Source organism: Barbus barbus (genome assembly GCF_936440315.1).
Source record: "Barbus barbus genome assembly, chromosome: 10".
Taxonomy (NCBI): Eukaryota; Metazoa; Chordata; class Actinopteri; order Cypriniformes; family Cyprinidae; genus Barbus; species Barbus barbus.
The window spans coordinates 14,824,727-14,850,123 of record NC_136738.1 but is presented as its reverse complement, the minus strand read 5'-3'; the positions used below and the strand labels follow the sequence as shown (position 1 = coordinate 14,850,123).

Genomic DNA, 25,397 nt, shown 5'->3' with positions numbered 1-25,397 from the left:
GCAACTCTCAGAAAATCTGATTGTCTGTAAGATATATGGAGAGCTTTATTTTGGTTCTTCTGTCCTCTTGTTATTTTGTCATCCTGCTCCTATTTATTTCCATCGTAACATATAAGATAAGAGAAAGTGTTCCATCCAACCTGGCATTCCTGAGTTTTATTACTTGAAAATGGTTGGAGAGAGATTCTTGGTTCCCTGAGAGCTTGTGTCTGGGACCGGTAATGGGTCTATTATTGGATGGCAGGGAGAGGTGTTGTGCTGATATTAGCATTTTGTTCCTTTTCATAAGGGCCAAATGCTGGAATCACTAATAATCTGACTCTGCACAGCTCATACACCTGAGATTTGTTATCGGCACTGAAGCCATATTTTCATTACAAGTCTGATAAATGAAAATGTTTAATGATTGATTAGCTCTACACTGTCTCCAATGGCAACACATTTTTCATAGGTCTAGACAATTTAATACTTGCACTTGCACAAATGTGCCCCCTTTAGTTGTCAATAACTCATTGATTGACTATCTCCTCGTTGCAGTGTAATCAAAAAACAAACTAATGAGCTAATCGATTTGTTCATTCCACATTTTTACTACACTTATGGCTCGTTTCTACCGAGCGGTACAGTACAGTACACAATTATGTCCGTTTCCATTGTCAGAAGTTGTGAATGGTACCAAAATAGCGAACCGTGTCATACCACTTTTTTGGTACCCTTCCATTGGGGTACCTAGCACAGCAAAGATCTGTACTGCTCGGTGGAAACAAGCCATTAGTTCAACTCAGTCCAAACCAGGGGTCACACAAGATTTCACCCCCTTTATCGTCAGTGCGAAATTTATTTAGAAGAATTATTATTCTGAAAATAATTATTCTTTGTGACAGTAAAGATTCAGTATGTATTATATAGTACATATATAGCTGTTTTCAAGTCACTATTATTTGTATAGCACTTTTAACAATGCAAATTTTGTCAAAGCAACTTTACATCAGCTTGATATAATGCCTTTTTTGGGTATTTAAGTGTTAAATACAGTATGTGTTTGGTCTCCTTTAGGGTATGGACCATGATGCCTTTGAGAAGAAGTTCAACACGATGGAGGTGGACTTCCTGCACAGCCAGCAGAAGTATTGTAAGGAAATTCTAAAGCTGAAAGCCGGACAGAGGGCTGTAGTCAGCAATGGCAGGGTGAGATTCACAAACAACCCCTCCTCCTTCAGACAACTAAAGAAAATGTCCATGGGAGTTATGAAATCATTTATAACCTAATTGACCTATGGTATGGACCGCTGATCTGGATGATAAATAGTCTGAACTCTAAGGTTTCACCATTTGGTCCCTCAGATGAGACCGCTCATTTTTGTTGACTCAGAAAGCGGTTTGGTTGGCCTGTCCTAACCTGTGAGGAAAGGAGGAGAGAGATGAAGCCTGGCGTTAATTCACCAGCGTCCACTCAGCATCCTCTGCTGCAGGGGTCACAGGTCACATGGAACTGCCGTACTGTCATAACGCTGTGCTTTTTCAGCAGAGTCTTTGTTGACAGACAAGCACGAAATGGCTGCAGCCTGAAACATCAGTGTCATTCCATCATTCTCCAACACACCAAAGTGATCCCAAGAATTTTTCTTCATCCTAAAAAAAGCTATGGTTTCAAAACTTCCGCTATTTTCTTTGGGTTTATTAGATACTTAAAGGTGTACTAAGCGATTTTTGCCAAAACAAACACGCCCATACCCCAACAGGACCTCGCCCCTATTTTGAAATCTACGTACTTACGGAACTATAGTAATGACGATCGCGGAAACAAGTGAAGATGACACACAAGTATATACACAAGTAAACAAAAAAGCCAACATGGATAATGTTACTTTCCTATCAAGAAGAAACAACCCAACCTCAGCGTCTGATTCAAGCTCTTCCTGCTCCTTGAGTTCTCTCCACCGCTGGAAAGGTGCTCCGATATTTACGCGGGTCCTACCTCTAGCCTGATCGTAACCCTTCTTTTTAAGGTTTTGTTTATCTGATAATTTTTATATATATCTGCCATCTCTCTATATCTATAGTCGATCTGTGCACTCAAATTGAACTCTCTCTTCTTTCTATAATTTCTACCCTTACTGCTGATTGGCTGCAAGTGTGTTTTGGGACTCGGTCCGATGCTGTGGTCAAAAGTATTTTTCAAAAATCACTTAGTGCACCTTTAATATAAAACAGGGCTATTTTTATAACATTTTTAAGTAAATTTATATAACATTTAATGTTTTTTTGTTAATATGTTAATTTGTTTACATATTTTATTTATTTATTAATAAGTATTGAAATATGAGCCAAATAAGTTTTAATACACGCATACTGATTTCGTAACTGATATAATTTTTTAAAATGAATATTATAATATGGGCTAAATAATAAATATCAAAATATGGGCATTACAAAACCATTGTGCCTGTATTAGAAATGTCTATTATATTGGTGCACCAAGTACATATGCATACATACACACATACATATACACACACGTATACATATATGCACATATATATATATATATATATATATATATATATATATATATATATATATATATATATATATATATATACACACACTGAAAAAAATTATATACTCAACACATATATGCCCCCATTTTTCATGAGCTGAACGCAAGATTTTAGCCTTTTTCTATGTACACAAAAGACCTATTTCTCTCAAATATTGTTCACAAATCTGTCTAAATCTATGTTAGTGAGCACTTCTCCTTTGCCGAGATGATCCATCCACCTCACAGGTGTGGCATATCAAGATGCTGATTAGACAGCATGATTATTGCACAGGTGTGCCTTAGGCAGGTCACAATAAAAGGCCGCTCTAAAATGTGCAGTTTTATCACACAGCACAATGCCACAGATGTGGCAAGTTTTGAGGGAGTGTGAAATTGGCATGCTGACTGCAGGAATGTCCACCAGAGCTGTTGCCCGTGAATTGAATGTTCATTTCTCTATCATAAGCCGTCTCCAAAGGCGTTTCAGAGAATTTGGCAGTACATCTAATCGGCCTCACAACCGCAGACCACGTGTAACCACACCAGCCCAGGACCTCCACATCCAGCATCTTCACCTCCAAGATCGTCTGAGACCAGCCACCCGGACAGCTGCTGCAACAATCGGTTTGCATAACCAAAGAATTTCTGCACAAACTGTCAGAAACCGTCTCAGGGAAGCTCATCTGCATGCTCTTCGTCCTCATTGGGGTCTCGACCTGACTGCAGTTTGTCGCCGTAACCGACTTGAGTGGGCAAATGCTCACATTCGATGGCGTCTGGCACTTTGGAGAGGTGTTCTCTTCACAGGTGAATCCCGGTTTTCACTGTACAGGGCAGATGGCAGACAGCATGTATGGTGTTGTGTGGGTGAGCGGTTTGCTGATGTCAACGTTGTGGATCGAGTGGCCCGTGGTGGCGGTGGGGTTATGGTATGGGCAGGCGTATGTTATGGACAACGAACACAGGTGCATTTTATTGATGGCATTTTGAATGCACAGAGATGCCATGATGAGATCCTGAGGCCCATTTTTGTGCCATTCATCCACGACCATCACCTCATGTTGCAGCATGATAATGCACAGCCCCATGTTGCAAGGATCTGTACACAATTCCTGGAAGCTTAAAACATCCCAGTTCTTGCATGGCCAGCATACTCACCGGACATGTCACCCATTGAGCATGTTTAGGATGCTCTGGATCGGCGTATAGGACAGCGTGTTCCAGTTCCTGCCAATATCCAGCAACTTCGCACAGCCATTGAAGAGGAGAGGACAACCTGATCAACTCTATGCGAAGGAGATGTGTTGCACTGCGTGAGGAAAATAGTGGTCACACCAGATACTGACTGGTTTTCGGCATCAGCATCTTGATATGCGACACCTGTGAGGTGGATGGATTATCTCTGCAAAAGAGAAGTGCTCACTAACACAGATTTAGACAGATTTGTGAACAATATTTGAGAGAAATAAGCCTTTTGTGTAAAATTGGGCAAAAACAAAAGTGTTGCGTATATAATTTTTTTCAGTATGTGTGAGTGAAGTGACATTCAGCCAAGTATGGTGACCCATACTCGGAATTCGTGCTCTGCATTTAACCCATCCAACGTGCACACACACAGCAGTGAACACACACACACCGTGAACACACACCCGGAGCAGTATGTATGTATGTGTATACATACATGCATGCATACATGCATACATGCATACATACATGCATACATACATACATACATACATACAGTTGGGCAAAAAAGTATTTAGTCAGCCACCAATTGTGCAAGCTTTCCCACTGAAAAAGATGAGAGAGGCCTGTAATTTTCATCATGGGTACACTTCAACTATGAGAGACAGAATGGGGGGGAAAGAATCCAGGAAATCACATTGTAGGATTTTTAATGAATTGGTAAATTCCTCGGTAAAATAAGTATTTGGTCACCTACAAACAAGCAAGATTTCTGGCTCTCACAGACCTGTAACTTCTTTAAGAGGCTCCTCTGTCCTCCACTCGTTACCAGTATTAATGGCACCTGTTTGAACTCGTTATCAGTATAAAAGACAGTCACACTCCAAACTCCACTATGGCCAAGACCAAAGAGCTGTCGAAGGACACCAGAAACAAAATTGTAGACCTGCACCAGGCTGGGAAGACTGAATCTGCAATAGGCAAGCAGCTTGGTGTGAAGAAATCAACTGTGGGAGCAATTATTAGAAAATGGAAGACATACAAGACCACTGATAATCTCCCTCAATCTGGGGCTCCACGCAAGATCTCACTCCGTGGGGTCAAAATGATCACAAGAACGGTGAGCAAAAATCCCAGAACCACACGGGGGGACCTAGTGAATGACCTGCAGAGAGCTGGGACCAAAGTAACAAAGGCTACCATCAGTAACGCACTACGCCGCCAGGAACTCAAATCCTGCAGTGCCAGACGTGCCCCCCTGCTTAAGCCAGTACATGTCCGGGCCCGTCTGAAGTTTGCTAGAGAGCTTTTGGATGATCCAGAAGAGGATTGGGAGAATGTCATATGGTCAGATGAAACCAAAATAGAACTTTTTGGTAAAAACTCAACTCGTCGTGTTTGGAGGAGAAGGAATGCTGAGTTGCATCCAAAGAACACCATACCTACTGTGAAGCATGGGGGTGGAAACATCATGCTTTGGGGCTGTTTTTCTGCAAAGGGACCAGGACGACTGATCCGTGTAAAGGAAAGAATGAATGGGGCCATGTATCGTGAGATTTTGAGTGAAAACCTCCTTCCATCAGCAAGGGCATTGAAGATGAAACGTGGCTGGGTCTTTCAGCATGACAATGATCCCAAACACACCGCCCGGGCAACGAAGGAGTGGCTTCGTAAGAAACATTTCAAGGTCCTGGAGTGGCCTAGCCAGTCTCCAGATCTCAACCCCATAGAAAATCTTTGGAGGGAGTTGAAAGTCCGTGTTGCCCAGCTACAGCCCCAAAACATCACTGCTCTAGAGGAGATCTGCATGGAGGAATGGGCCAAAATACCAGCAACAGTGTGTGAAAACCTTGAGAAGACTTACAGAAAACGTTTGACCTCTGTCATTGCCAACAAAGGGTATATAACAAATATTGAGATGAACTTTTGTTATTGACCAAATACTTATTTTCCACCATAATTTGCAAATAAATTCTTTAAAAATCCTACAATGTGATTTCCTGGATTCTTTCCCCCCATTCTGTCTCTCATAGTTGAAGTGTACCTATGATGAAAATTACAGGCCTCTCTCATCTTTTTCAGTGGGAGAACTTGCACAATTGGTGGCTGACTAAATACTTTTTTGCCCAACTGTATATATGCGTGTGTTTTAAAGCCTTGCAGGTTAAGCTTCTCATTCGCGCTCTAAAATGAAAGTAAACAGTTGAGGGAGAAACGGATGCGTGCCTGTGTAATTGATGGGAGCAGCTCTTAAAGGGACAGGACACTAAACATGCAGCCGACTGTCATTAAAGGGATAGTTCACCCAAAAATGTAGCTTCTGTCATTGTTTACTCACTCACGTTGTCCCAAACCTGTATTAATATCTTTCTAGTGCTGAACACAAAAGAAGATCTTTTGAAGAATGAGGGTAACCAAACAGTTGCTGGTCCACATTGAATTTGATAGTAGGAAAAAAAATACTATGGAAGTCACTGTGGACCAGCAACTGTTTTGTTTTCCACCTTCTTCAAAATAGCATTTATGTTCAGCAGAAGAAAGAATGTATATTATGTGTATTTGTAATGTGTATCTTTGTTCTTATTTTTTAATAACAAATATAAAATACTGACAAAGATTTTTATCTTTGCCCCACTTTGGCCTAAATATCCACCATTCTTTTTTAAATTGTGTTACCTTGAAAGGCTTTGTCTTTATAATAGGGAAATTAGTTTGGCTGTACGGCGCAGACAAAATAGTAAAACCAACATGACAAAGAATCGATGAAATCGTGATATTTCTAAAAAAAATCGTAATGTGATATTTTTGCCATATCGCCCACCCCTAAAATATATACACATACATGCATACCTATACATTGGTGTTTGGTGATGAGTTTTTGGATCAAGGTCTGCATTTAAAGTCAGTGTTCAGCTGGGATCAGGACTAGGCTTTCTGCAGACCAGTCTTCCACACTGACTGAATCAATCATGTATTTTTGAACCGTGCCTTATACACAGAGGCACTGTCATGTTAGAATAGAAAAGGGTCCTATAACTGTTGCTATAAAATTAGAAGCACACAATTCCCTAAAATATCATTATATGCTTAAACATTAAGATTTGTTCGCATAGAAATTACTAAAGTAGTCAAACATGTTCATTAGAAGGGGGTGACCCAATACTTTTGGCAATATAGTATACATACACACACACACACACACACACATACACACATACACACATATATATATATATATATATATATATATATATATATATATATATATATATATATATATATATATATATATATACACACTCACTTTTGAGGCATGAGAGGTATTTGTCATTAATTTCTTTTAGCTGCAGTCTAATTGGCTCTAAACCATTAAAGAGTTTTGCTCTGCAGATGACATGGTCCACAAGCCAAATGTAAGCGAAAAGATGCGAAACAAAATTAGCAAGAAATGAAAAGCTGGTTAACTTTTTATATTCTGTGTTAAAAAACTTGAGTACATTCAGGGTGAAAAAAAATGTTGATATTAAAAGCCAGAGCGACAGTCTGGCAGTCGGCCTTGCTTTGATTAGCATTAAAAATGTTCTACCATGGACTTGCATATAAATGGATATGGGGGGTTTTGAAGGGTTCTGGGTGTAGAAGTTTGAGCCGCTGTACAATGGTAAACACACATGCTCTGACACTTTAGACCCGTGGTGCTGATAATTGATGCAGACTGAAATTCAGCCTGTGACTTCCCTTATTCCCTTAACTTCACTTATGACTAACAATGAGGTCAATGTCTTCACTAGATCCTGAGCCTACTGGATGAGGAAGAAGAGTTCAGTGTGGAAGATTTCCATCTGCTAGAGAAGATCACACTTCGCACTTCAGCAGAAAAGATTAAATCTAAGATCAAGCAGATGAACTTGAATGCCCAAAAGTATGCCTTGTTTTTGCTTGTCACCCCAAGCCGATATGACTGTAGATGTAATATTATTTGTTTGTGTGAGGAAAACCGAGACCTGTTATTGCTCTTCACAGGGCCAGTGATCTAATCATGAAAGTAGACGCTCTCCTCACTGCATCACCTAAAGGAGAGGCAAGAAAAGACGTCAAATTTCTGAAGGACAAACACAGGTGCAGTACTAAGTATAATATATATGAAATAAATACTTTCACCCCAATGCATTTCACCAGACACTTTTGCTGCTTTTGTGATTGCAGACCATAGAAAATAACATGGTTGCACAAGTGTCTCAGTGATGATGTCTGCTTTGTAAATGTATCCTTTGAGTCGGTTCTTTTCAATTAATCACTCTAACCGATTCACAAATGGGTCTGGAACTAAATCACAAATTGGACAGACTACTCACTCAGTGAAAGTGTGAGTCAGCTGCATATTCAAACATAAACCCCTGCCACCCAACTGGGTTTCCATGGCTATGATCAGCTCTTCTTATTATTAATGCATATTCACAGCTACTTGTGACACTGAAGTAGTCCATTTGGTTATCAGTATGTTAAAAGCCTCTACTTCAGTTTTTCTCATTAACACAACACTACCAATGAATCAAGCTGACCAAATGTGTCTTTTAACAGCGTTCTTCAGCTGGCACAGCGGGAAGATGAGGTGTTCTATGATGTAGTTGCCATCGTGGATCCTCTCACCAGAGATGCACAGAAGTTGGCTCCTTTATTAGTTGTACGTACAACTTTGGTCACGTCTAAGTGCATATTGTTCCTCTGGCCTTGTTTGTGCTGTGATTCAGCTGAGAGACAATGAGCTTTGTCATTGCAGAGGCTTCCAAAATTATTCTTAATATCCAACTTCCTATTCGTTTCATAATTTTTTATGGTCTGGATCCTTAAAGAACTTTTTTCTATATAGATGTAGAACGTGAAATGAGAGCAGTTGGCTCATCTGTATGCGGTCCTGTGGAGCGTGACCTGGAGCCTTCCCTCCTGAATCCTGTTGTTTGTGAGTGTGTGGTGGTTAATAACCAGGCCTTCTCCTCTGTGTGTGCTGCAGGTGCTTGGTCAAGTGGTCAATATGAAAGTGCAGGTGTTCATGAACTGTCGAGCCAAGCTGTCTGAGATGCCCCTGAAGAGGTGAGAGCAAAAGCTTAATTAAACTTCAGCTCTGAGAGGGTCGGGGGATACGCATGTGCACACACACACTCATATAACAGCTAGTGCTTTTCTGCAGGTATTATCTTGTTTTGTTTTGTTTTTTTAACAGTTCAGTTGTTAAAATATTTAATGTGAAGGGGGGGGGGGCATGTTTTCAATACAAGGCACATTTTTTAATCTACATAATCTAATGCACCAGTTTAGGAGCTCCTTTTTGGAGTTTGATAGCCCCTGATCTGTGAATTTTGTATTTTCTGTGGACTATCCCTTAGCTGAAGTATAAAAAGAGATGCGATGAAACATTTTAGCAGCTGCGCTGATTTGAGACACCTGCATTTGATAGAAATTGATATGAAACTCAGAGAAATTGTCGTGATCTATGGAAGCCCGTTTCTGCCACTGAATAAAAAATAAAAAAGGTTATTGCGACTTTTTATCTCACAATTCTGACTCTTTCTCATAACTGCATGATACAAACTCGCAATTCTGACTTTTTTTCTCTGAATTACGAGTTTATATCTCGCAATTCTGAATTTCTCACAATTCTGACTTCTTTTCTCAGAACTGTGAGACATAAACTCGCAAATTGCAAGTTATATAGTCAGCAATTCTGAGAACATCAGTCTTTTTTCCCCCCTCAAAACTGGACTTTAACTCACAATTGCGAGTTTATATCTCTCAATTCTATGGGGAAAAAAGTCAGAATTCTGAGATAGTCACAGTAACCTTTTTTTATTTTTTTATTTTTTTATTCAGTGGCGGAAACGGGCTTCCATAATGATCTCATGCTGCAGGAAAGAAAAAAATATATATTTAAAAAAAAAAATTACATTGGAAGAAATGGGTGGTGTAATGTAATGCAAACCATAATCAGTGACTGAATTTATCTCAAAATCAGATTTGTATATCCCTTGTCCTGTTGTTTTATTTTAGTGCTGTCAAACGATTAATTGCATCCAAAATACATAATATATCTGTGTGTACGGTGTATATTTATGTATATATAAATACACACACATACAGTATATATTTTGACCAAAGTGCTGTACATTAAAATCAAACCATAAATACATAAAATAGACAAAATACAACATATAAATTAAAAACCAAAAAGGAATGACAAATTCTTAAAACAGTGATAATCCAGACCATAATACAATGTAATAAGAAAGGGATATTAGTAGGCCAGATCAAACAAATGTGTTTTTAAAAGTGACTTGAAAACGGATAGGGAAGATGCCACTCTAATCTCAGGCGGCAGATTGTTCCATAACCAAGGCCCGACCACAGAGAAAGCTCGATCCCCTCTACGTTTAAGTCTGGACGGAGGGACTGAAAGGAGATTCTGATCACTGGATCTTAGACTTCTAGTGGGAGTATAAAAATGCAACAGCTCTGAAAGATAACTAGGGGCTTGGTTGTGTAAAGATTTGTACACCAATAAAATAATTTTAAAATTGATTCTCAGTTGAATAGGCAGCCAGTGGAGGGCCCTCAGTATAGGGTGATGTGATCATATTTGCGACTATTTTGAATAAATCTAGCAGCAGCGTTTTGAACCAACTGTAGATGAGTGATTTGTGATTTTGAAATACCGTAATATAGTGAGTTGCAGTAATCTAAACGTGAGGTAATAAAGGCGTGGACAACAGACTCTAACATTGTGGCATTTAAAAAGTGTTTGATTTTAGACAGCAAGCGTAGTTGATAAAAAACTGGAACCAATTACAGAAGAGATGTGTTTATCCAATTTTAATGACTCATCAAGATGGACACCCAGATTTCGCACACCCGAGAAGCTGCCCAGATCTAGGCTGATAGCCTGAGAATGATCAGTAGGACTAAAAACAATCACCTCTGTTTTATCTTCATTTAATGTTAAAAAATTTTGAACGAGCCAGATTTTGACCTCTTCTAAGCACCTTATTAAAGTACAAAGTGCTGAAGGATAATTTTTCTTAAAAGGTAAATAGATCTGGGTGTCATCAGCGTAGAAATGAAAAGACACCCCATGCTTTCTTAGAATGGAACCCAAAGGAAGCATGTACAGGGAAAAAAGGGAGGGCGCCAATATCGAGCCTTGTGGGAGGCCACAGGTGAGATGAGCAATGGAGGATGAGAAGTTTACCTACTTTGACAAAAAAAAATTCTGTCGGATAAAAATTACTGAAACCACTTGAGAACCGTACCTTTTAGGCCCACGTCTAACTCTAATCTGGATATCATAATAGAGTGGTCCACAGTATCAAATGCTGCTGATAGATCTAAAATCTATAGATTTGATATATAATATGTAATTTGTTATGTATAAATATATTTAATATATAAACATAAAATTTTTCTTAAATATATACATGTAGGGGGCAGTTGTGGCCTAATGGATAGAGAGTTGGACTTGTAACCCGAAGGTTGTGGGTTCGAGTCTCAGGTCCAGCAGGGATTGTTGGTGTGGGGAGTGAATAACCAACACTCTCTCCACCCTCAATACCACAACTGAGGTGAGACCCTTGAGCAAGGCACCAAACACCCAGCTGATCCCTAGGCGCTGCAGCAATGGCTGCCCACTGCTCTGGGTGTATGTTCACTAGTGTGTGTACACTTGGATGGGTTAAATGCAGAGCACAAATTCCGAGTATGGGTCACCCCATACACCACTTCCCTTAAAAATGTATGGGTGTGTATTTATATATACATAATAAATATACACAGTACACAAACATATACTATATAAACAAAAACTCTTATTGTGCATGTGATTAATCATTTGACAGCACTATTTTATTTATAGGTAATAAAAATAAAGGCAAAAAATTTGTTAATAACTAACCATACTTTGTTTATTCCCCAAAAAAGTTGGGAAGTCAGATTTAGAAGTTAGAAGTATAGATTAGAAGTATACTGAAAATATTTAGTCATAGAATTTCTAGCTATTCCCAAATAAAAGAGACCACCAGATTAGTTAATAAGATTGATGTCTAATACATTTCCTTTGTCTTTCTGGCAGCTTTTATCGATATGTTTTGGAACCGGATGTTTCATTCTTTGGCAACAGCTCCCTTTCCCCTGGCCCTATGGCCCGCTTTGCTGAAATCCCAGAATCCCCTCTGCTCACTCTTAATATGATCACACCAGAGAGCTGGATGGTAGAGGCGGTCAGAAGCCCATATGATCTAGATAACATCCACCTTCAGGAGGTATGAATTCTAACTCTAAATGCAGTATTTATACATTTACCAATGCTGAGCACTACACGTGATTTAGTTTTTGTAGTTGAGACTGCACAGTTGCTGCAATAGTGCTGTGAAATGTTGAAATTTTTATGATACATAGTTCATGGTCTGGTTCATGTTTCACTAACATGTAATTACATGTAACTGATTGTATTGTATTGATCTGCCAGAATCTCCAAGAAAAAGATGCTAAGTATGATGGATTTGGATGGATAAATGAGCCTTCTCCTATTGTATTGTCAGGTCAGCGGTGTAGTCAATGCAGAGTATGAGCTTGAGTATCTCCTGTTGGAGGGCCACTGTTTTGACCTGTCCACTGGTCAGCCTCCCAGAGGACTTCAGTTTACACTGGGCATGAGACAGGAACCTCTCATGCATGACACCATTGTCATGGCCAACCTGGTGAGTTTATTCTTTCTTCTTTGCTTTTTACTGAATATATGTTGTATTTATTGTATTTGGAGTTTTCCTAGTTTGATAAAAGTAACATGGACCCAAAATGAGATTTCTCTCATCGCCTTCATGTCCTTCCAAACCTGTATGACTGATGTTCTTCTGTGGAACAGAAAAGCTAAAGCTAACCCACTGCGTTTCACAGGGCTATTTCCAGTTGAAGGCCAACCCCGGTGCTTGGATCCTGAGGCTGCGTGAGGGCCGCTCAGAGGACATCTATCAGATTCAAGCGTGAGTTTATTTTTTTCTCTTCACAGATTTATATTTATATACTAATGTACAGAAATTTAGTGGCCAGTAAAAAAAAAGTTTTTTAAATGTCAAGTTTAACAGTCATGCATTTATTTGAACAAATCCAGTAAAAATAACCATTTTAAATTGTAATAATATGCAATAATTTATTCCTGTCGTGGTAAAGATAAGTTTTCTGTCTTCAGTGTCACATGATCCTTCAGAAATCATTCTAAAACCTGGAATTAATTTACTTTTGCCCAGATTTTTGCATCGATTTTCAGGCTGGACTGGATTTTTTAACGAAACTTTTTTTAACGAATATAAAGTTCATAAGAACAGCATTTACTGTATATGCATAGAAATCTTTGTTACTTTATAAATGTATTTTGCTGTCACTTTTTAAATTAATGCATTCTTGCTGGATATATTAAATTCTTTCAGGAAAAAAAAATCTTACTGACCCCAAATGTTTAAAAGTTAGGTTATATTTGGCATATGTTTCCTCAATGATTTAAAATCCTTTCAATTTATGGATTTTATCAGCGCATGCATTCTCTGGGAGTCAAACCTGTCATCTTGGGTCTGCTGGCAATAGGCTGTACGAAGAATACAGATACCAACCCAAACAAAGGACAAAAAAAACAGCCACACTCAAACTAATAGTCCACATCAAAACTTTCTAAAATGCTTGTCATTGATTGTGCACATTTTAGCAGTTCTTTAAGGAAACACAGTTGTGGTTTCTTCGAAAATTAGGAAAAAGACAGTAAAAATTTATACCCATTCATGCAGGTTAAAGTTAGAGCACTGTGTCATTTTTTTTACACTGCTAGTGTGATTATTCATACAGTCTGAGGTCTGGCACAAAACAAAACCAACTGCGAGAGAGTGTGAGAGAGAGAATAGAAAGTATCTCTCAGACACATACACTGCTGATGGCTAAATGAATGGAAAGACAGTGTTTTGTCAGTGTGCAATTCACTGATATCCTGATCTGAGGAAGTGGAGCCTAATGGATCCAGGGTTTCATTTATGATGCCGGAACTAATGGCACCCTGTGTCCTGTATCACTGGACATGTATTATGCTTTCATGTCATCACAACTTCTTTCTGAGACATGAACAACTTGACAAAAGGAACGCTCAAAATAAATCCAGTATTGAATTGTGAATCATTGATGAGGAAACAGAGTAATTACAGTAATTGCAAGGCAGCGCTCTATTGATATTCCTCAAATTATTTACTAGCTGATGTTCTTATCGTTCTTCTTGTTATTGCCCTTTTTTGTTGTTTTTCTTAATCATATTCATTCTTTTGTCCTTGGTCTTTGTTGTCATTTTTGTTTTGTTCATTGTTTTATTCTCTTCTGTGTTGTTGTTCTTCTGTATATCTTGTAATCGTTATTGTTATGTTTATCTTCTCCTGGTTGGTGTTGTTTTTCTATTCATCTTTTTCTTGTTGTTCTTGTTTATTTAGTCCTTGTTGTTCTTTTTCTATTTATTTCATCCTTATTATTGTTAGTTTTCTTGTTCTTCTGTTTATATTGTTCTTGTAGTTATTCTCTTTATTGTTTGTCTTTGTTGTTCTTCTGTTTGTGTTGTACTTGTTGTTCTAGTTCTCTTTTTGTCGTTTTTCTCTTGTTGTTGTTCTTTCCCTTCTTCTGAATTGTTTTTAGTTCATCTTCTTAAGTTTAATGCAATTTAATTAATCTCTAATTCAACCGTAAAACCTATAGACACCATGCAAACTTTTGTAGATAAAGTAAGCCTTGTGTATTTAGAGTTACAGGTCTGTAACTTTTAGCATGCTTCGTTTACTGAATCGTAAGCATTGATATTTCCTTCAGGGAGTGTAGATATAGTATGTTTGTGCTCATATAGTGTTGTGTATGTATGTTTTAGGCATGATGGCACGGACTCTCCTGTTGATGCTGTTGATGTCATTGTGGTGCTCAACAGTTTCCACAGCAAGATCATCAAAGTTAGAGTAAGTTTGTAATGTTATTATAGTATTCACAATTTATTATGCTAACAAGTATTTACAGACTTTGCTTCCATATAAAACACCAGCTGATGGGACCAATGAAAAAGTAACATCTGTTCAAATATTAGGTCCAGAAAAAGCCTGACAAACTCAATGAGGATCTTCTAAGCGAAGGAACAGAATCCAAAGGCTTGTGGGATTCCATAACCAGGTGAGTCTGATTTTTGAAGCACTAATCACATCTTAGATCACTTCTTAAAAGCTAGAGGGGAACAACACTTTAAATTTCAATAATCACAGTCACAGAAAAACAGACTGTAAGATCTTTGCTATACAGATTTCTACAGAATGTGAAAGTCCAAGGTTCTACAATTACCTTTTATTTTGGATAGTTTGATAACAGACTCATTCATCAAGTTCTGCAAAAATCTCTAGAACTAGTGTGAAAAAAGATCTGCAGATCCTGGGTAGGCCTGTCTATGACTGTTTGTTGCTATGTAAATACACACACTACCATTCAAAAGTTTGTAAAATTGTAAAAATTTGTATGTTTTTGAAAGAAACCTCTTATGTTCATCTAAGCTGCATTTACAGGTCCTTCTCAAAAAATTTGCATATTGTGATAAAGTTCATTATTTTCTGTAATGTACTGATAAACATTAGACTTTCATATATTTTAGATTCATTACAACACAACTGAAGTAGTTCAAGCCTTTTATTGTTTTAATATTGATGATTTTGGCATACAGCTCATGAAAACCCAAAATTCCTATCTCAAAAAATTAGCATATCATGAAAAGGTTCTCTAAACGAGCTATTAACCTAATCTTCTGAATCAACTAATTAACTCTAAACACCTGCAAAAGATTCCTGAGGCTTTTAAAAACTCCCAGCCTGGTTCATTACTCAAAACAGCAATCATGGGTAAGACTGCCGACCTGACTGCTGTCCAGAAGGCCATCATTGACACCCTCAAGCAAGAGGGTAAGACACAGAAAGAAATTTCTGAACGAATAGGCTGTTCCCAGAGTGCTGTATCAAGGCACCTCAGTGGGAAGTCTGTGGGAAGGAAAAAGTGTGGCAGAAAACGCAGCACAACGAGAAGAGGTGACCGGACCCTGAGGAAGATTGTGGAGAAGGACCGATTCCAGACCTTGGGGGACCTGCGGAAGCAGTGGACTGAGTCTGGAGTAGAAACATCCAGAGCCACCGTGTACAGGCGTGTGCAGGAAATGGGCTACAGGTGCCGCATTCCCCAGGTCAAGCCACTTTTGAACCAGAAACAGCGGCAGAAGCGCCTGACCTGGGCTACAGAGAAGCAGCACTGGACTGTTGCTCAGTGGTCCAAAGTACTTTTTTCGGATGAAAGCAAATTTTGCATGTCATTCGGAAATCAAGGTGCCAGAGTCTGGAGGAAGACTGGGGAGAGGGAAATGCCAAAATGCCTGAAGTCCAGTGTCAAGTACCCACAGTCAGTGATGGTCTGGGGTGCCATGTCAGCTGCTGGTGTTGGTCCACTGTGTTTTATCAAGGGCAGGGTCAATGCAGCTAGCTATCAGGAGATTTTGGAGCACTTCATGCTTCCATCTGCTGAAAAGCTTTATGGAGATGAAGATTTCATTTTTCAGCACGACCTGGCACCTGCTCACAGTGCCAAAACCACTGGTAAATGGTTTACTGACCATGGTATTACTGTGCTCAATTGGCCTGCCAACTCTCCTGACCTGAACCCCATAGAGAATCTGTGGGATATTGTGAAGAGAAAGTTGAGAGACGCAAGACCCAACACTCTGGATGAGCTTAAGGCCGCTATCAAAGCATCCTGGGCCTCCATAACACCTCAGCAGTGCCACAGGCTGATTGCCTCCATGCCACGCCGCATTGAAGCAGTCATTTCTGCAAAAGGATTCCCGACCAAGTATTGAGTGCATAACTGAACATAATTATTTGAAGGTTGACTTTTTTTGTATTAAAAACACTTTTCTTTTATTGGTCGGATGAAATATGCTAATTGTTTGAGATAGGAATTTTGGGTTTTCATGAGCTGTATGCCAAAATCATCAATATTAAAACAATAAAAGGCTTGAACTACTTCAGTTGTGTTGTAATGAATCTAAAATATATGAAAGTCTAATGTTTATCAGTACATTACAGAAAATAATTAACTTTATCACAATATGCTAATTTTTTGAGAAGGACCTGTATTTGATCAAAATACAGTAAACGCTGTACTGTTGTGAAATTATTCCTGTGTAAAAATAAGTTCTTTCTGTTTTAATACATATGTAAAATGTAATTTGTCATAGCAAAGCTCAATTTCAGAGCAAAAGCTCAAATTTCAACAGCCTTCAATGTCCAGGCGTCAATGTCACATGATACTTGTGAAAACTGATACATTTTCAGGATTCTTTGACGAATAGAAAGTTCAAAAGAACAGCATTTATTTGAATTAAAAATAATTTCTAACAGTATAAATGTCACTTTTGATCAATTTAATGCATCCTTTCTGTATAAAAGTATTAATTCCTTTGTAAAAACTTACTGACCCCAGACTTTTGAAGAGTAGTGTATATTTTGCATATTAAAATGCAGAGGGTTTGCATTTTAATCAACAGCTCTGTTTATTACGTTTTGTGATCTGTCTCCTTTGTTCATTGCTGTCTTTGAGAAGTGTGTGGAGTTCTTTGGAGAAAAGGTAGGGAACTTGATCTCTACTTTTTTTCTCTTACTCACTTTTTCTTGCGTCAGTAAGTGACACAGCAGAATTTCAGTTAGTAATCTGTGATCTTTCTTTTTTAACCGAGTTTTCCCTCAGCTTGATTTTTACACATCATTCTCCACATTTAGAAATAGTTTGCCAGGTTGTCTAAAAATTCCGCCTTGTCTCAGCAGTGTTACATCATCTTCATTCCACATTATTAAACAAACCTCATCTCGCCTTTTTTCTTGGGAAGTATGTAGCTTGGAAACAGGAGACCGAAATGTTCCAAAGGTGTGATGCTTGCTATTAAGAAAATGCTCTAATGTGAATATCTGTGCAGAGGCAGCAGTAGGTGAGATCTTGGCTAGGGTGGTTGTGGAAAGCTACAGATGGCACTTGGTTTTGTTTTGTGGTAATGATGGAGGTTGTGATCTTCAGAAATCTCTGATCCATCTCAGAACATACATACAGCATTCTTTGTCAACATTAAATAAAATCACTTGTGCTGTCTCAGCCTATTAGGCTGAACCAACAACTTGGCAAGTTATTGCCAAGAAATGGTCTAGCATCATTTACTTGAAGATTCCAATTGGTTTCATATTTTACCTCATTTAATTTAAAAAAATCTATTTAAAAAACACTGTCCTTTTGAACTATTTAAAAGAATCGTGAAAAAAGTGTATCACAGTTACCACAAAAATATTAAGCAGCACAACTGTTTTACAAGTTTGCAATTAATAAAGTTTCTTGAGCAGCAAATCAGCATATTAGAATGATTTCAAAATGATCATCTGACAGTAAAGACTGGAGTAATGACTGCTGAAAATTCAGCTTTTATAATCGACAAATAGACCACATAATCCTGTTATGGCAGATTATTAGCAGAGCTGTATCCCTGTTGCTGTGCTGAGTTTTTTTCAGATAAGTGTGTGTTTTGGGGTGTCTTGCAGCTTTGCCGGTGGACCGAGTGTGGACGAGGATGACATGAAGAAAGACGTTCTCAACATTTTCTCAGTGGCCTCTGGACATTTATATGAGCGCTTCCTGAGGTAGGACCACCACTTGTATGAATGCGCCCCTGTCAGTGTCATCTTCAACTCATGTTTTTCTACTTCCCATTTTTCCCCTTATAGAATAATGATGCTCTCTGTCCTTCAACACACCAAAACCCCTGTCAAGTTCTGGTTCCTCAAAAACTACCTCTCCCCCTCATTTAAGGTAAGATAGCTATCATTCCCAGCATGCTCTAGGCGCTAACCTGGCCATTCACTGACTGACTGATGAATTTTGTACACAAACATAGCAAGAGCTGGTTATTTTTAAGAGTCAGGATGCACAGGTTATTTAGTTTATTTTTAATGTTGGTTTTGACCGACTTTACAAAGTTGATGGCATCAGATTTTTTTATAAATTTTTTAACTTTTACTTTTTTAATGAGATATGTAAGTTTTGTTTTGTGATGCTTTGCTCAGTGTGATATCCGATTTCAGTTTTAATTATACACCTTGTAATACAGGGGGTACACAATTTGTGTAAAAATATCAAATTGCTATTTTCTGAAAAAAAATTACAATTGTGAATTAAAATTCTTTTTGTTTTGTTTGCTTATTTGCATGGCTACACAATTTGGCGTAACATTTTGTGATTATATGTCAATGTGGTTATAAAACAATAGTAGTAATATTACAAAAATAAACAAAATAAGAAACATTACTACTGCAATATTTCACTGCAGAATTTAAAAATCAGATATTTAAGAAAAATAATCTAATAATAAAACTGTAAAATTGCAATACTAATACATTTATCCCTCCCTTTAATTTTTAAACATTAAACCATGAGAAGAACAGAAATCATGCTTTGCAATGGATGCTCCAACATTAAAGATTAAATTAATGCTTTTTCATAATCTTAGCAATGAAAATAGGAGGGAAATTATCCATGAATGTGTTAATAGATGTACTGTGCCAAATATAGCATGTCGTCCTCTGTAGTTGATCCCTTTCTGCTTGTGTGTGTACAGGACACCATCTCTCACATGGCGAAGGATTATGGTTTCCAGTATGAGCTGGTCCAGTATAAGTGGCCCCGCTGGCTTCACCAGCAGACAGAAAAGCAACGTATCATCTGGGGTTATAAGATCCTTTTCCTGGATGTGCTTTTCCCCCTGGCTGTGGACAAGATCATCTTTGTAGATGCTGATCAGGTGACCTTACACATGAGAAAAACAGTGGTTCTGAATGAAATGCTAGCATATTTGTGCATTTAGCAACAAACATGATCTCAATACAGGTTAAATTCAGCGAGTGGCATCTCAGAAGTAATTACAGCTTTTTTGCATGTTGTTGGTTTTTTGTATTTATTTATTTTTTATCCTATTTCATGTTAAATGCTTAGTTCTACCAAAAATGAAATTCTGTGATTATTTACTCATCCTCATGTTGTTCCAAACACATAAGACTTTGATTCCTCTTCATAACAGTTAGGTTTGGTTTTGCATGTAAAGCCATTACATTTGAGCATCTTTTTACCATATTTGATGTGTGTTGATGTTGATCCATGTTTATATGCGAACCATTCACAAATGGATTGCTTTTACAGTGTATTTCTGAACTTTTTGAAGCATTTTGGGGGAATGGCTTTCAGTTTCATTAAAAACAGCTTCAATTGTGTTTTTAAGATGAACAGCAGCATGAGGGAAAGTAAATAACACAATTTTCATTTTGGGGTGAATCTCAATTCTTGGTGGTCTAAACACAAAATGAGTCAAGAAAAAGATGATAAAAATCATGGCTGATATTGCTTCCAGTTTATCCATACTACATGAAGGGCATGCAGAGCTTGTTGCATTGTGGGATACAGTACTCTGTACAGTGTTCTTTGTTTTAATCGTAGATGTATAAAAAATAGTGTGTTTATGTTTTTGCATGTTGATATGCATCCATTTCCAACCTGTGAATCTGATTTAACAATACGTGTCTTACAGTTTGCCATTTTTTAGTTAATAGCAGCCAAGAGAATTCACAGGCACTTCTCCAACAATGCATCCTGTTAGCACATTAGCAAATAGTGATACCTTCTTATTGCAAAACATAACCCGGCATAGTTGATATTTAGATTGTCAGGGCAGATTTGAAGGAGCTGAGAGATCTGGATCTAGAGGGCGCCCCCTATGGGTACACACCATTCTGCGACAGCCGGAAAGAGATGGAAGGCTACCGTTTTTGGAAGACTGGCTACTGGGCTTCTCATCTTGGACACAGGAAATACCACATCAGGTTAGACCTCAGCGAATCACAATAACGTATGTTGAAAACACAGATTGTCAATTTCATCTTTATAGATTATAGGTTTGCTGTAATATTTTAAAATGTTTTGAGAGGATTCTGTTGTTATATGACATTGTGATATGTGTAATATTTAATAAGTGTTGCCCTTTTTCTCCAGTGCATTATATGTGGTGGACTTAAAAAAATTCCGGAAGATCGCAGCTGGAGACCGCCTCAGAGGGCAATACCAAGCCTTAAGCCAAGATCCCAACAGTCTATCTAACCTGGACCAGGTATGTGCTTGACATCACACATGTTGACCATTAGAGAAGACTTTAATGCAATTTGAATGTTCTCTATGGGGTTTGATGCTAACAGGACCTTCCCAACAACATGATCCATCAAGTAGCCATCAAGTCCTTACCTCAGGAGTGGCTGTGGTGTGAGACCTGGTGTGATGACAATTCCAAAACTACAGCCAAGACCATAGATCTGGTTAGTATGCATTCACACCATACTATCTTTCAACTACCAAAACATTACAGCTTAGCAGGAATGGGAGACCCCTTGGGAAGACACCAGTAAATGGCATTAGCAAACCTGAACTATTATATATATATATATATATATATATATATATATATATATATATATATATATATATATATATATTACAGCATTTATTAGTCTTTGTTAATATACGTTAATAAAAATATTAATATTGTTAATTGTTTGTTATATCACTTTTTATAAGATATAACTTTTTATCTAAACAAATGTAATAGTAAATATTGAAATTAACATAACTGACACATACTAAGATTATTAAATGCTGTAGAAGTATTATAGCTGATAATTCATGTTAACTGATACAGTAACAATAATACAATAATATAGTTAACTAATGTTACCAAACATTGTTCCTTACTGTACAGTGTTACAGATAAACATTAGAGTTTAGATATTTTATATCCCCTAGCATAACCCCACATATTGGCACTGATTATAATTTCTGCAATAACGATCGATTTGCTTTGTTTCATTTGAAAAAAGATCACCATTTGAAGTGCTATCAGGTTGAAATGCCTGCAGTCTGATCATACCCAGATTTCTTCATTCCCACTATGACTAACGCACATACACAAAGCGACAAAAATAGTAGTCTCATTTACACCCTCGTCCTCCCTGCTGGCTGCTCCTGAGAAGTGAAGGAGGAAACGTCTCATTAGAGACGGCAGTGAGGGAAATGGGTGTGAGGGCTGCAGCTCACAGCACAGGCTGGACTCAGGTCTGACGCAGGTTTAGAAGAGTGCTGACCTCCGCATTCCATCCAGCATTCTCACCTCATTAATGTATACCAAGTTTTGTTGTGAAAGTCTTACTCCAGTGCTGTGTGGGGTTATTTTTTACTCAAACCCACTATAGGGAAGCAATTGTCATTTTTTGTTTATTTTACTCTTTTATTTTTGTGCCAACTTTGCTTGCAGCCACCCCATAATATCATTGCTTTACCGTTCCATAATAAAGAATAGTTTTCTTCTCTAAATGGTGCTCATTCGTTTTGCGGTTTAAAAATGAGTAATTGCTAACTACTGAAAAAGTTAAATATCTTTTTAGTTTTATATGCATGTGTATATATATATATGTGTGTGTGTGTGTGTATGTATATATATATATACAGGTCCTTCTCAAAAAATTAGCATATTGTGATAAAGTTAATTATTTTCTGTAATGTACTGATAAACATTAGACTTTCATATATTTTAGATTCATTACAACACAACTGAAGTAGTTCAAGCCTTTTATTGTTTTAATATTGATGATTTTGGCATACAGCTCATGAAAACCCAAAATTCCTATCTCAAACAATTAGCATATTTCATCCGACCAATAAAAGAAAAGTGTTTTTAATACAAAAAAAAAAGTCAACCTTCAAATAATTATGTTCAGTTATGCACTCAATACTTGGTCGGGAATCCTTTTGCAGAAATGACTGCTTCAATGCGGCGTGGCATGGAGGCAATCAGCCTGTGGCACTGCTGAGGTGTTATGGAGGCCCAGGATGCTTCGATAGCGGCCTTAAGCTCATCCAGAGTGTTGGGTCTTGCGTCTCTCAACTTTCTCTTCACAATATCCCACAGATTCTCTATGGGGTTCAGGTCAGGAAAGTTGGCAGGCCAATTGAGCACAGTAATACCATGGTCAGTAAACCATTTACCAGTGGTTTTGGCACTGTGAGCAGGTGCCAGGTCGTGCTGAAAAATGAAATCATCTCCATAAAGCTTTTCAGCAGATGAAAGCATGAAGTGCTCCAAAATCTCCTGATAGCTAGCTGCATTGACCCTGCCCTTGATAAAACACAGTGGACCAACACCAGCATCACTGACTGTGGGTACTTGACACTGGACTTCAGGCATTTTGGCATTTCCCTCTCCCCAGTCTTCCTCCAGACTCTGGCACCTTGATTTCCGAATGACATGCAAAATTTGCTTTCATCCGAAAAAAGTACTTTGGACCACTGAGCAACAGTCCAGTGCTGCTTCTCTGTAGCCCAGGTCAGGCGCTTCTGCCGCTGTTTCTGGTTCAAAAGTGGCTTGACCTGGGGAATGCGGCACCTGTAGCCCATTTCCTGCACACGCCTGTACACGGTGGCTCTGGATGTTTCTACTCCAGACTCAGTCCACTGCTTCCGCAGGTCCCCCAAGGTCTGGAATCGGTCCTTCTCCACAATCTTCCTCAGGGTCCGGTCACCTCTTCTCGTTGTGCTGCGTTTTCTGCCACACTTTTTCCTTCCCACAGACTTCCCACTGAGGTGCCTTGATACAGCACTCTGGGAACAGCCTATTCGTTCAGAAATTTCTCTCTGTGTCTTACCCTCTTGCTTGAGGGTGTCAATGATGGCCTTCTGGACAGCAGTCAGGTCGGCAGTCTTACCCATGATTGTGGTTTTGAGTAATGAACCAGGCTGGGAGTTTTTAAAAGCCTCAGGAATCTTTTGCAGGTGTTTAGAGTTAATTAGTTGATTCAGATGATTAGGTTAATAGCTCGTTTAGAGAACCTTTTCATGATATGCTAATTTTTTGAGATAGGAATTTTGGGTTTTCATGAGCTGTATGCCAAAATCATCAATATTAAAACAATAAAAGGCTTGAACTACTTCAGTTGTGTTGTAATGAATCTAAAATATATGAAAGTCTAATGTTTATCAGTACATTACAGAAAATAATGAACTTTATCACAATATGCTAATTTTTTGAGAAGGACCTGTATGTGTATGTATGTATGTATGTGTGTATGTGTATATATATATATATATATATATATATATATATATATATATACACACACACACACACACAGGCAACTCTTTCTATGTTTATTTTCTTTATTCTTTGTCTTAGCTTGAACATTTTAATTGTACATCACTTTGTAGTATGTATATTTATTTATTTATATATTTTCTATTATGTACCGTGCACCTTATGCAGAAGCTCTGTAATTTCGTTGTATCTTGTATACAATGACAATAAAGACATTCTAACATATATATATATATATATATATATATATATATATATATATATATATATATATATATATATATATACACACACGCGCATATACATATGCGCGTGTGTATATAATATATCTCACACACACACACATTACAAAAGCCTTTATGGAAACTTTAATGCAATAATGTTCATTGCATAAAGATTCAGTTCCTAAATTCATTCATACAGGTGATCGTGTATTTCACTATTGTTTGTCATTAGCACAGTTGCTGCTACTTTTCTGTTCACCATGAACACATTTTTATATAAATTTGATGATTCTACAGAAAAGTTATTGAGTCTTGAACTTTAAGCCTCATGTTTCTTACAATATGATGTGTTTTGTGAATGTTAATTTATTCTTAATCTGCCTTTCAAAATTTGAGGTTGGTAAGTTTGGTTGGTAGTTTTTATTTGTAAATGTTAAATGCAGTAAAAACTGTTATATTGAAATATTACCATTTTAAAAATGTCTTTTCTATTTTAATCGTTCTAATATGTTTTTGATGCTTAAGAACCATTACTTGTTATCAATGTTAAAAATAGTGAAATTGCTGGTTCTCAGCTGATGTGTCCAAACTAGTAACCAGTTTGAGCTCAGTTGTGGTGTGCTTTTTGTTTTGCTGTCTATTCTCCGATATGATGTTTACTTTTCTGAACTTTCTGTGCCAGTGGCACAATCAAAGTGCCGTTATGTTTTAAAAATGTGTTTTGTGACTCAGAAGTCATGAAGGTGTTGATATCAAGCTCTGTTATAGATGAATGGCATTGGCAGTTTTCACTTTAAGTGCTCAAGAAATTAAATAAGGCCACTCTAAGCACTGATGGAAAAGGTTGAAGGAAGTGTTTTGCCACCACAATTGACTGTTTTCTTTGTGTTGATTTATTGCAGTGCAATAACCCAAAGACCAAAGAGCCCAAGTTAAGTGCAGCGGTGAGGATTGTTCCAGAATGGTCCAAGTACGACAATGAGATAAAGCAGTTTCTCAAACGGGTGAAGGAGCCGAAGGAGAAAATTACTGAGGGTAGATCATCATCATCACTCCACACAGGTAAGACTTAGTCATCACTAAAATTACTTTTTTTTTTTTTTCCTAGTAAGCCTTGTGTATAAAGCACAGTTCATAAACATCA

At 37.8% G+C, this 25,397-nt stretch overlaps 1 protein-coding gene across 1 annotated transcript in view; it reads left to right on the top strand.

The window, feature by feature from the left end:
• uggt2 (UDP-glucose glycoprotein glucosyltransferase 2) overlaps positions 1–25,397 on the top strand; it is a 41,974-nt gene that overhangs the window by 15,757 nt on the left and 820 nt on the right. Inside the window, exons 23-39 of the mRNA XM_079426614.1 lie at positions 1,057–1,188; positions 7,519–7,649; positions 7,751–7,846; positions 8,309–8,411; positions 8,739–8,818; positions 11,844–12,033; positions 12,313–12,471; positions 12,668–12,753; positions 14,658–14,742; positions 14,868–14,950; positions 18,391–18,489; positions 18,574–18,658; positions 19,464–19,646; positions 20,558–20,718; positions 20,888–21,002; positions 21,088–21,204; positions 25,156–25,315. Of these exons, the coding sequence (XP_079282740.1) occupies positions 1,057–1,188; positions 7,519–7,649; positions 7,751–7,846; positions 8,309–8,411; positions 8,739–8,818; positions 11,844–12,033; positions 12,313–12,471; positions 12,668–12,753; positions 14,658–14,742; positions 14,868–14,950; positions 18,391–18,489; positions 18,574–18,658; positions 19,464–19,646; positions 20,558–20,718; positions 20,888–21,002; positions 21,088–21,204; positions 25,156–25,315 (2,065 nt within the window). The remainder of the gene's footprint in view (positions 1–1,056; positions 1,189–7,518; positions 7,650–7,750; positions 7,847–8,308; positions 8,412–8,738; positions 8,819–11,843; positions 12,034–12,312; positions 12,472–12,667; positions 12,754–14,657; positions 14,743–14,867; positions 14,951–18,390; positions 18,490–18,573; positions 18,659–19,463; positions 19,647–20,557; positions 20,719–20,887; positions 21,003–21,087; positions 21,205–25,155; positions 25,316–25,397) is intronic.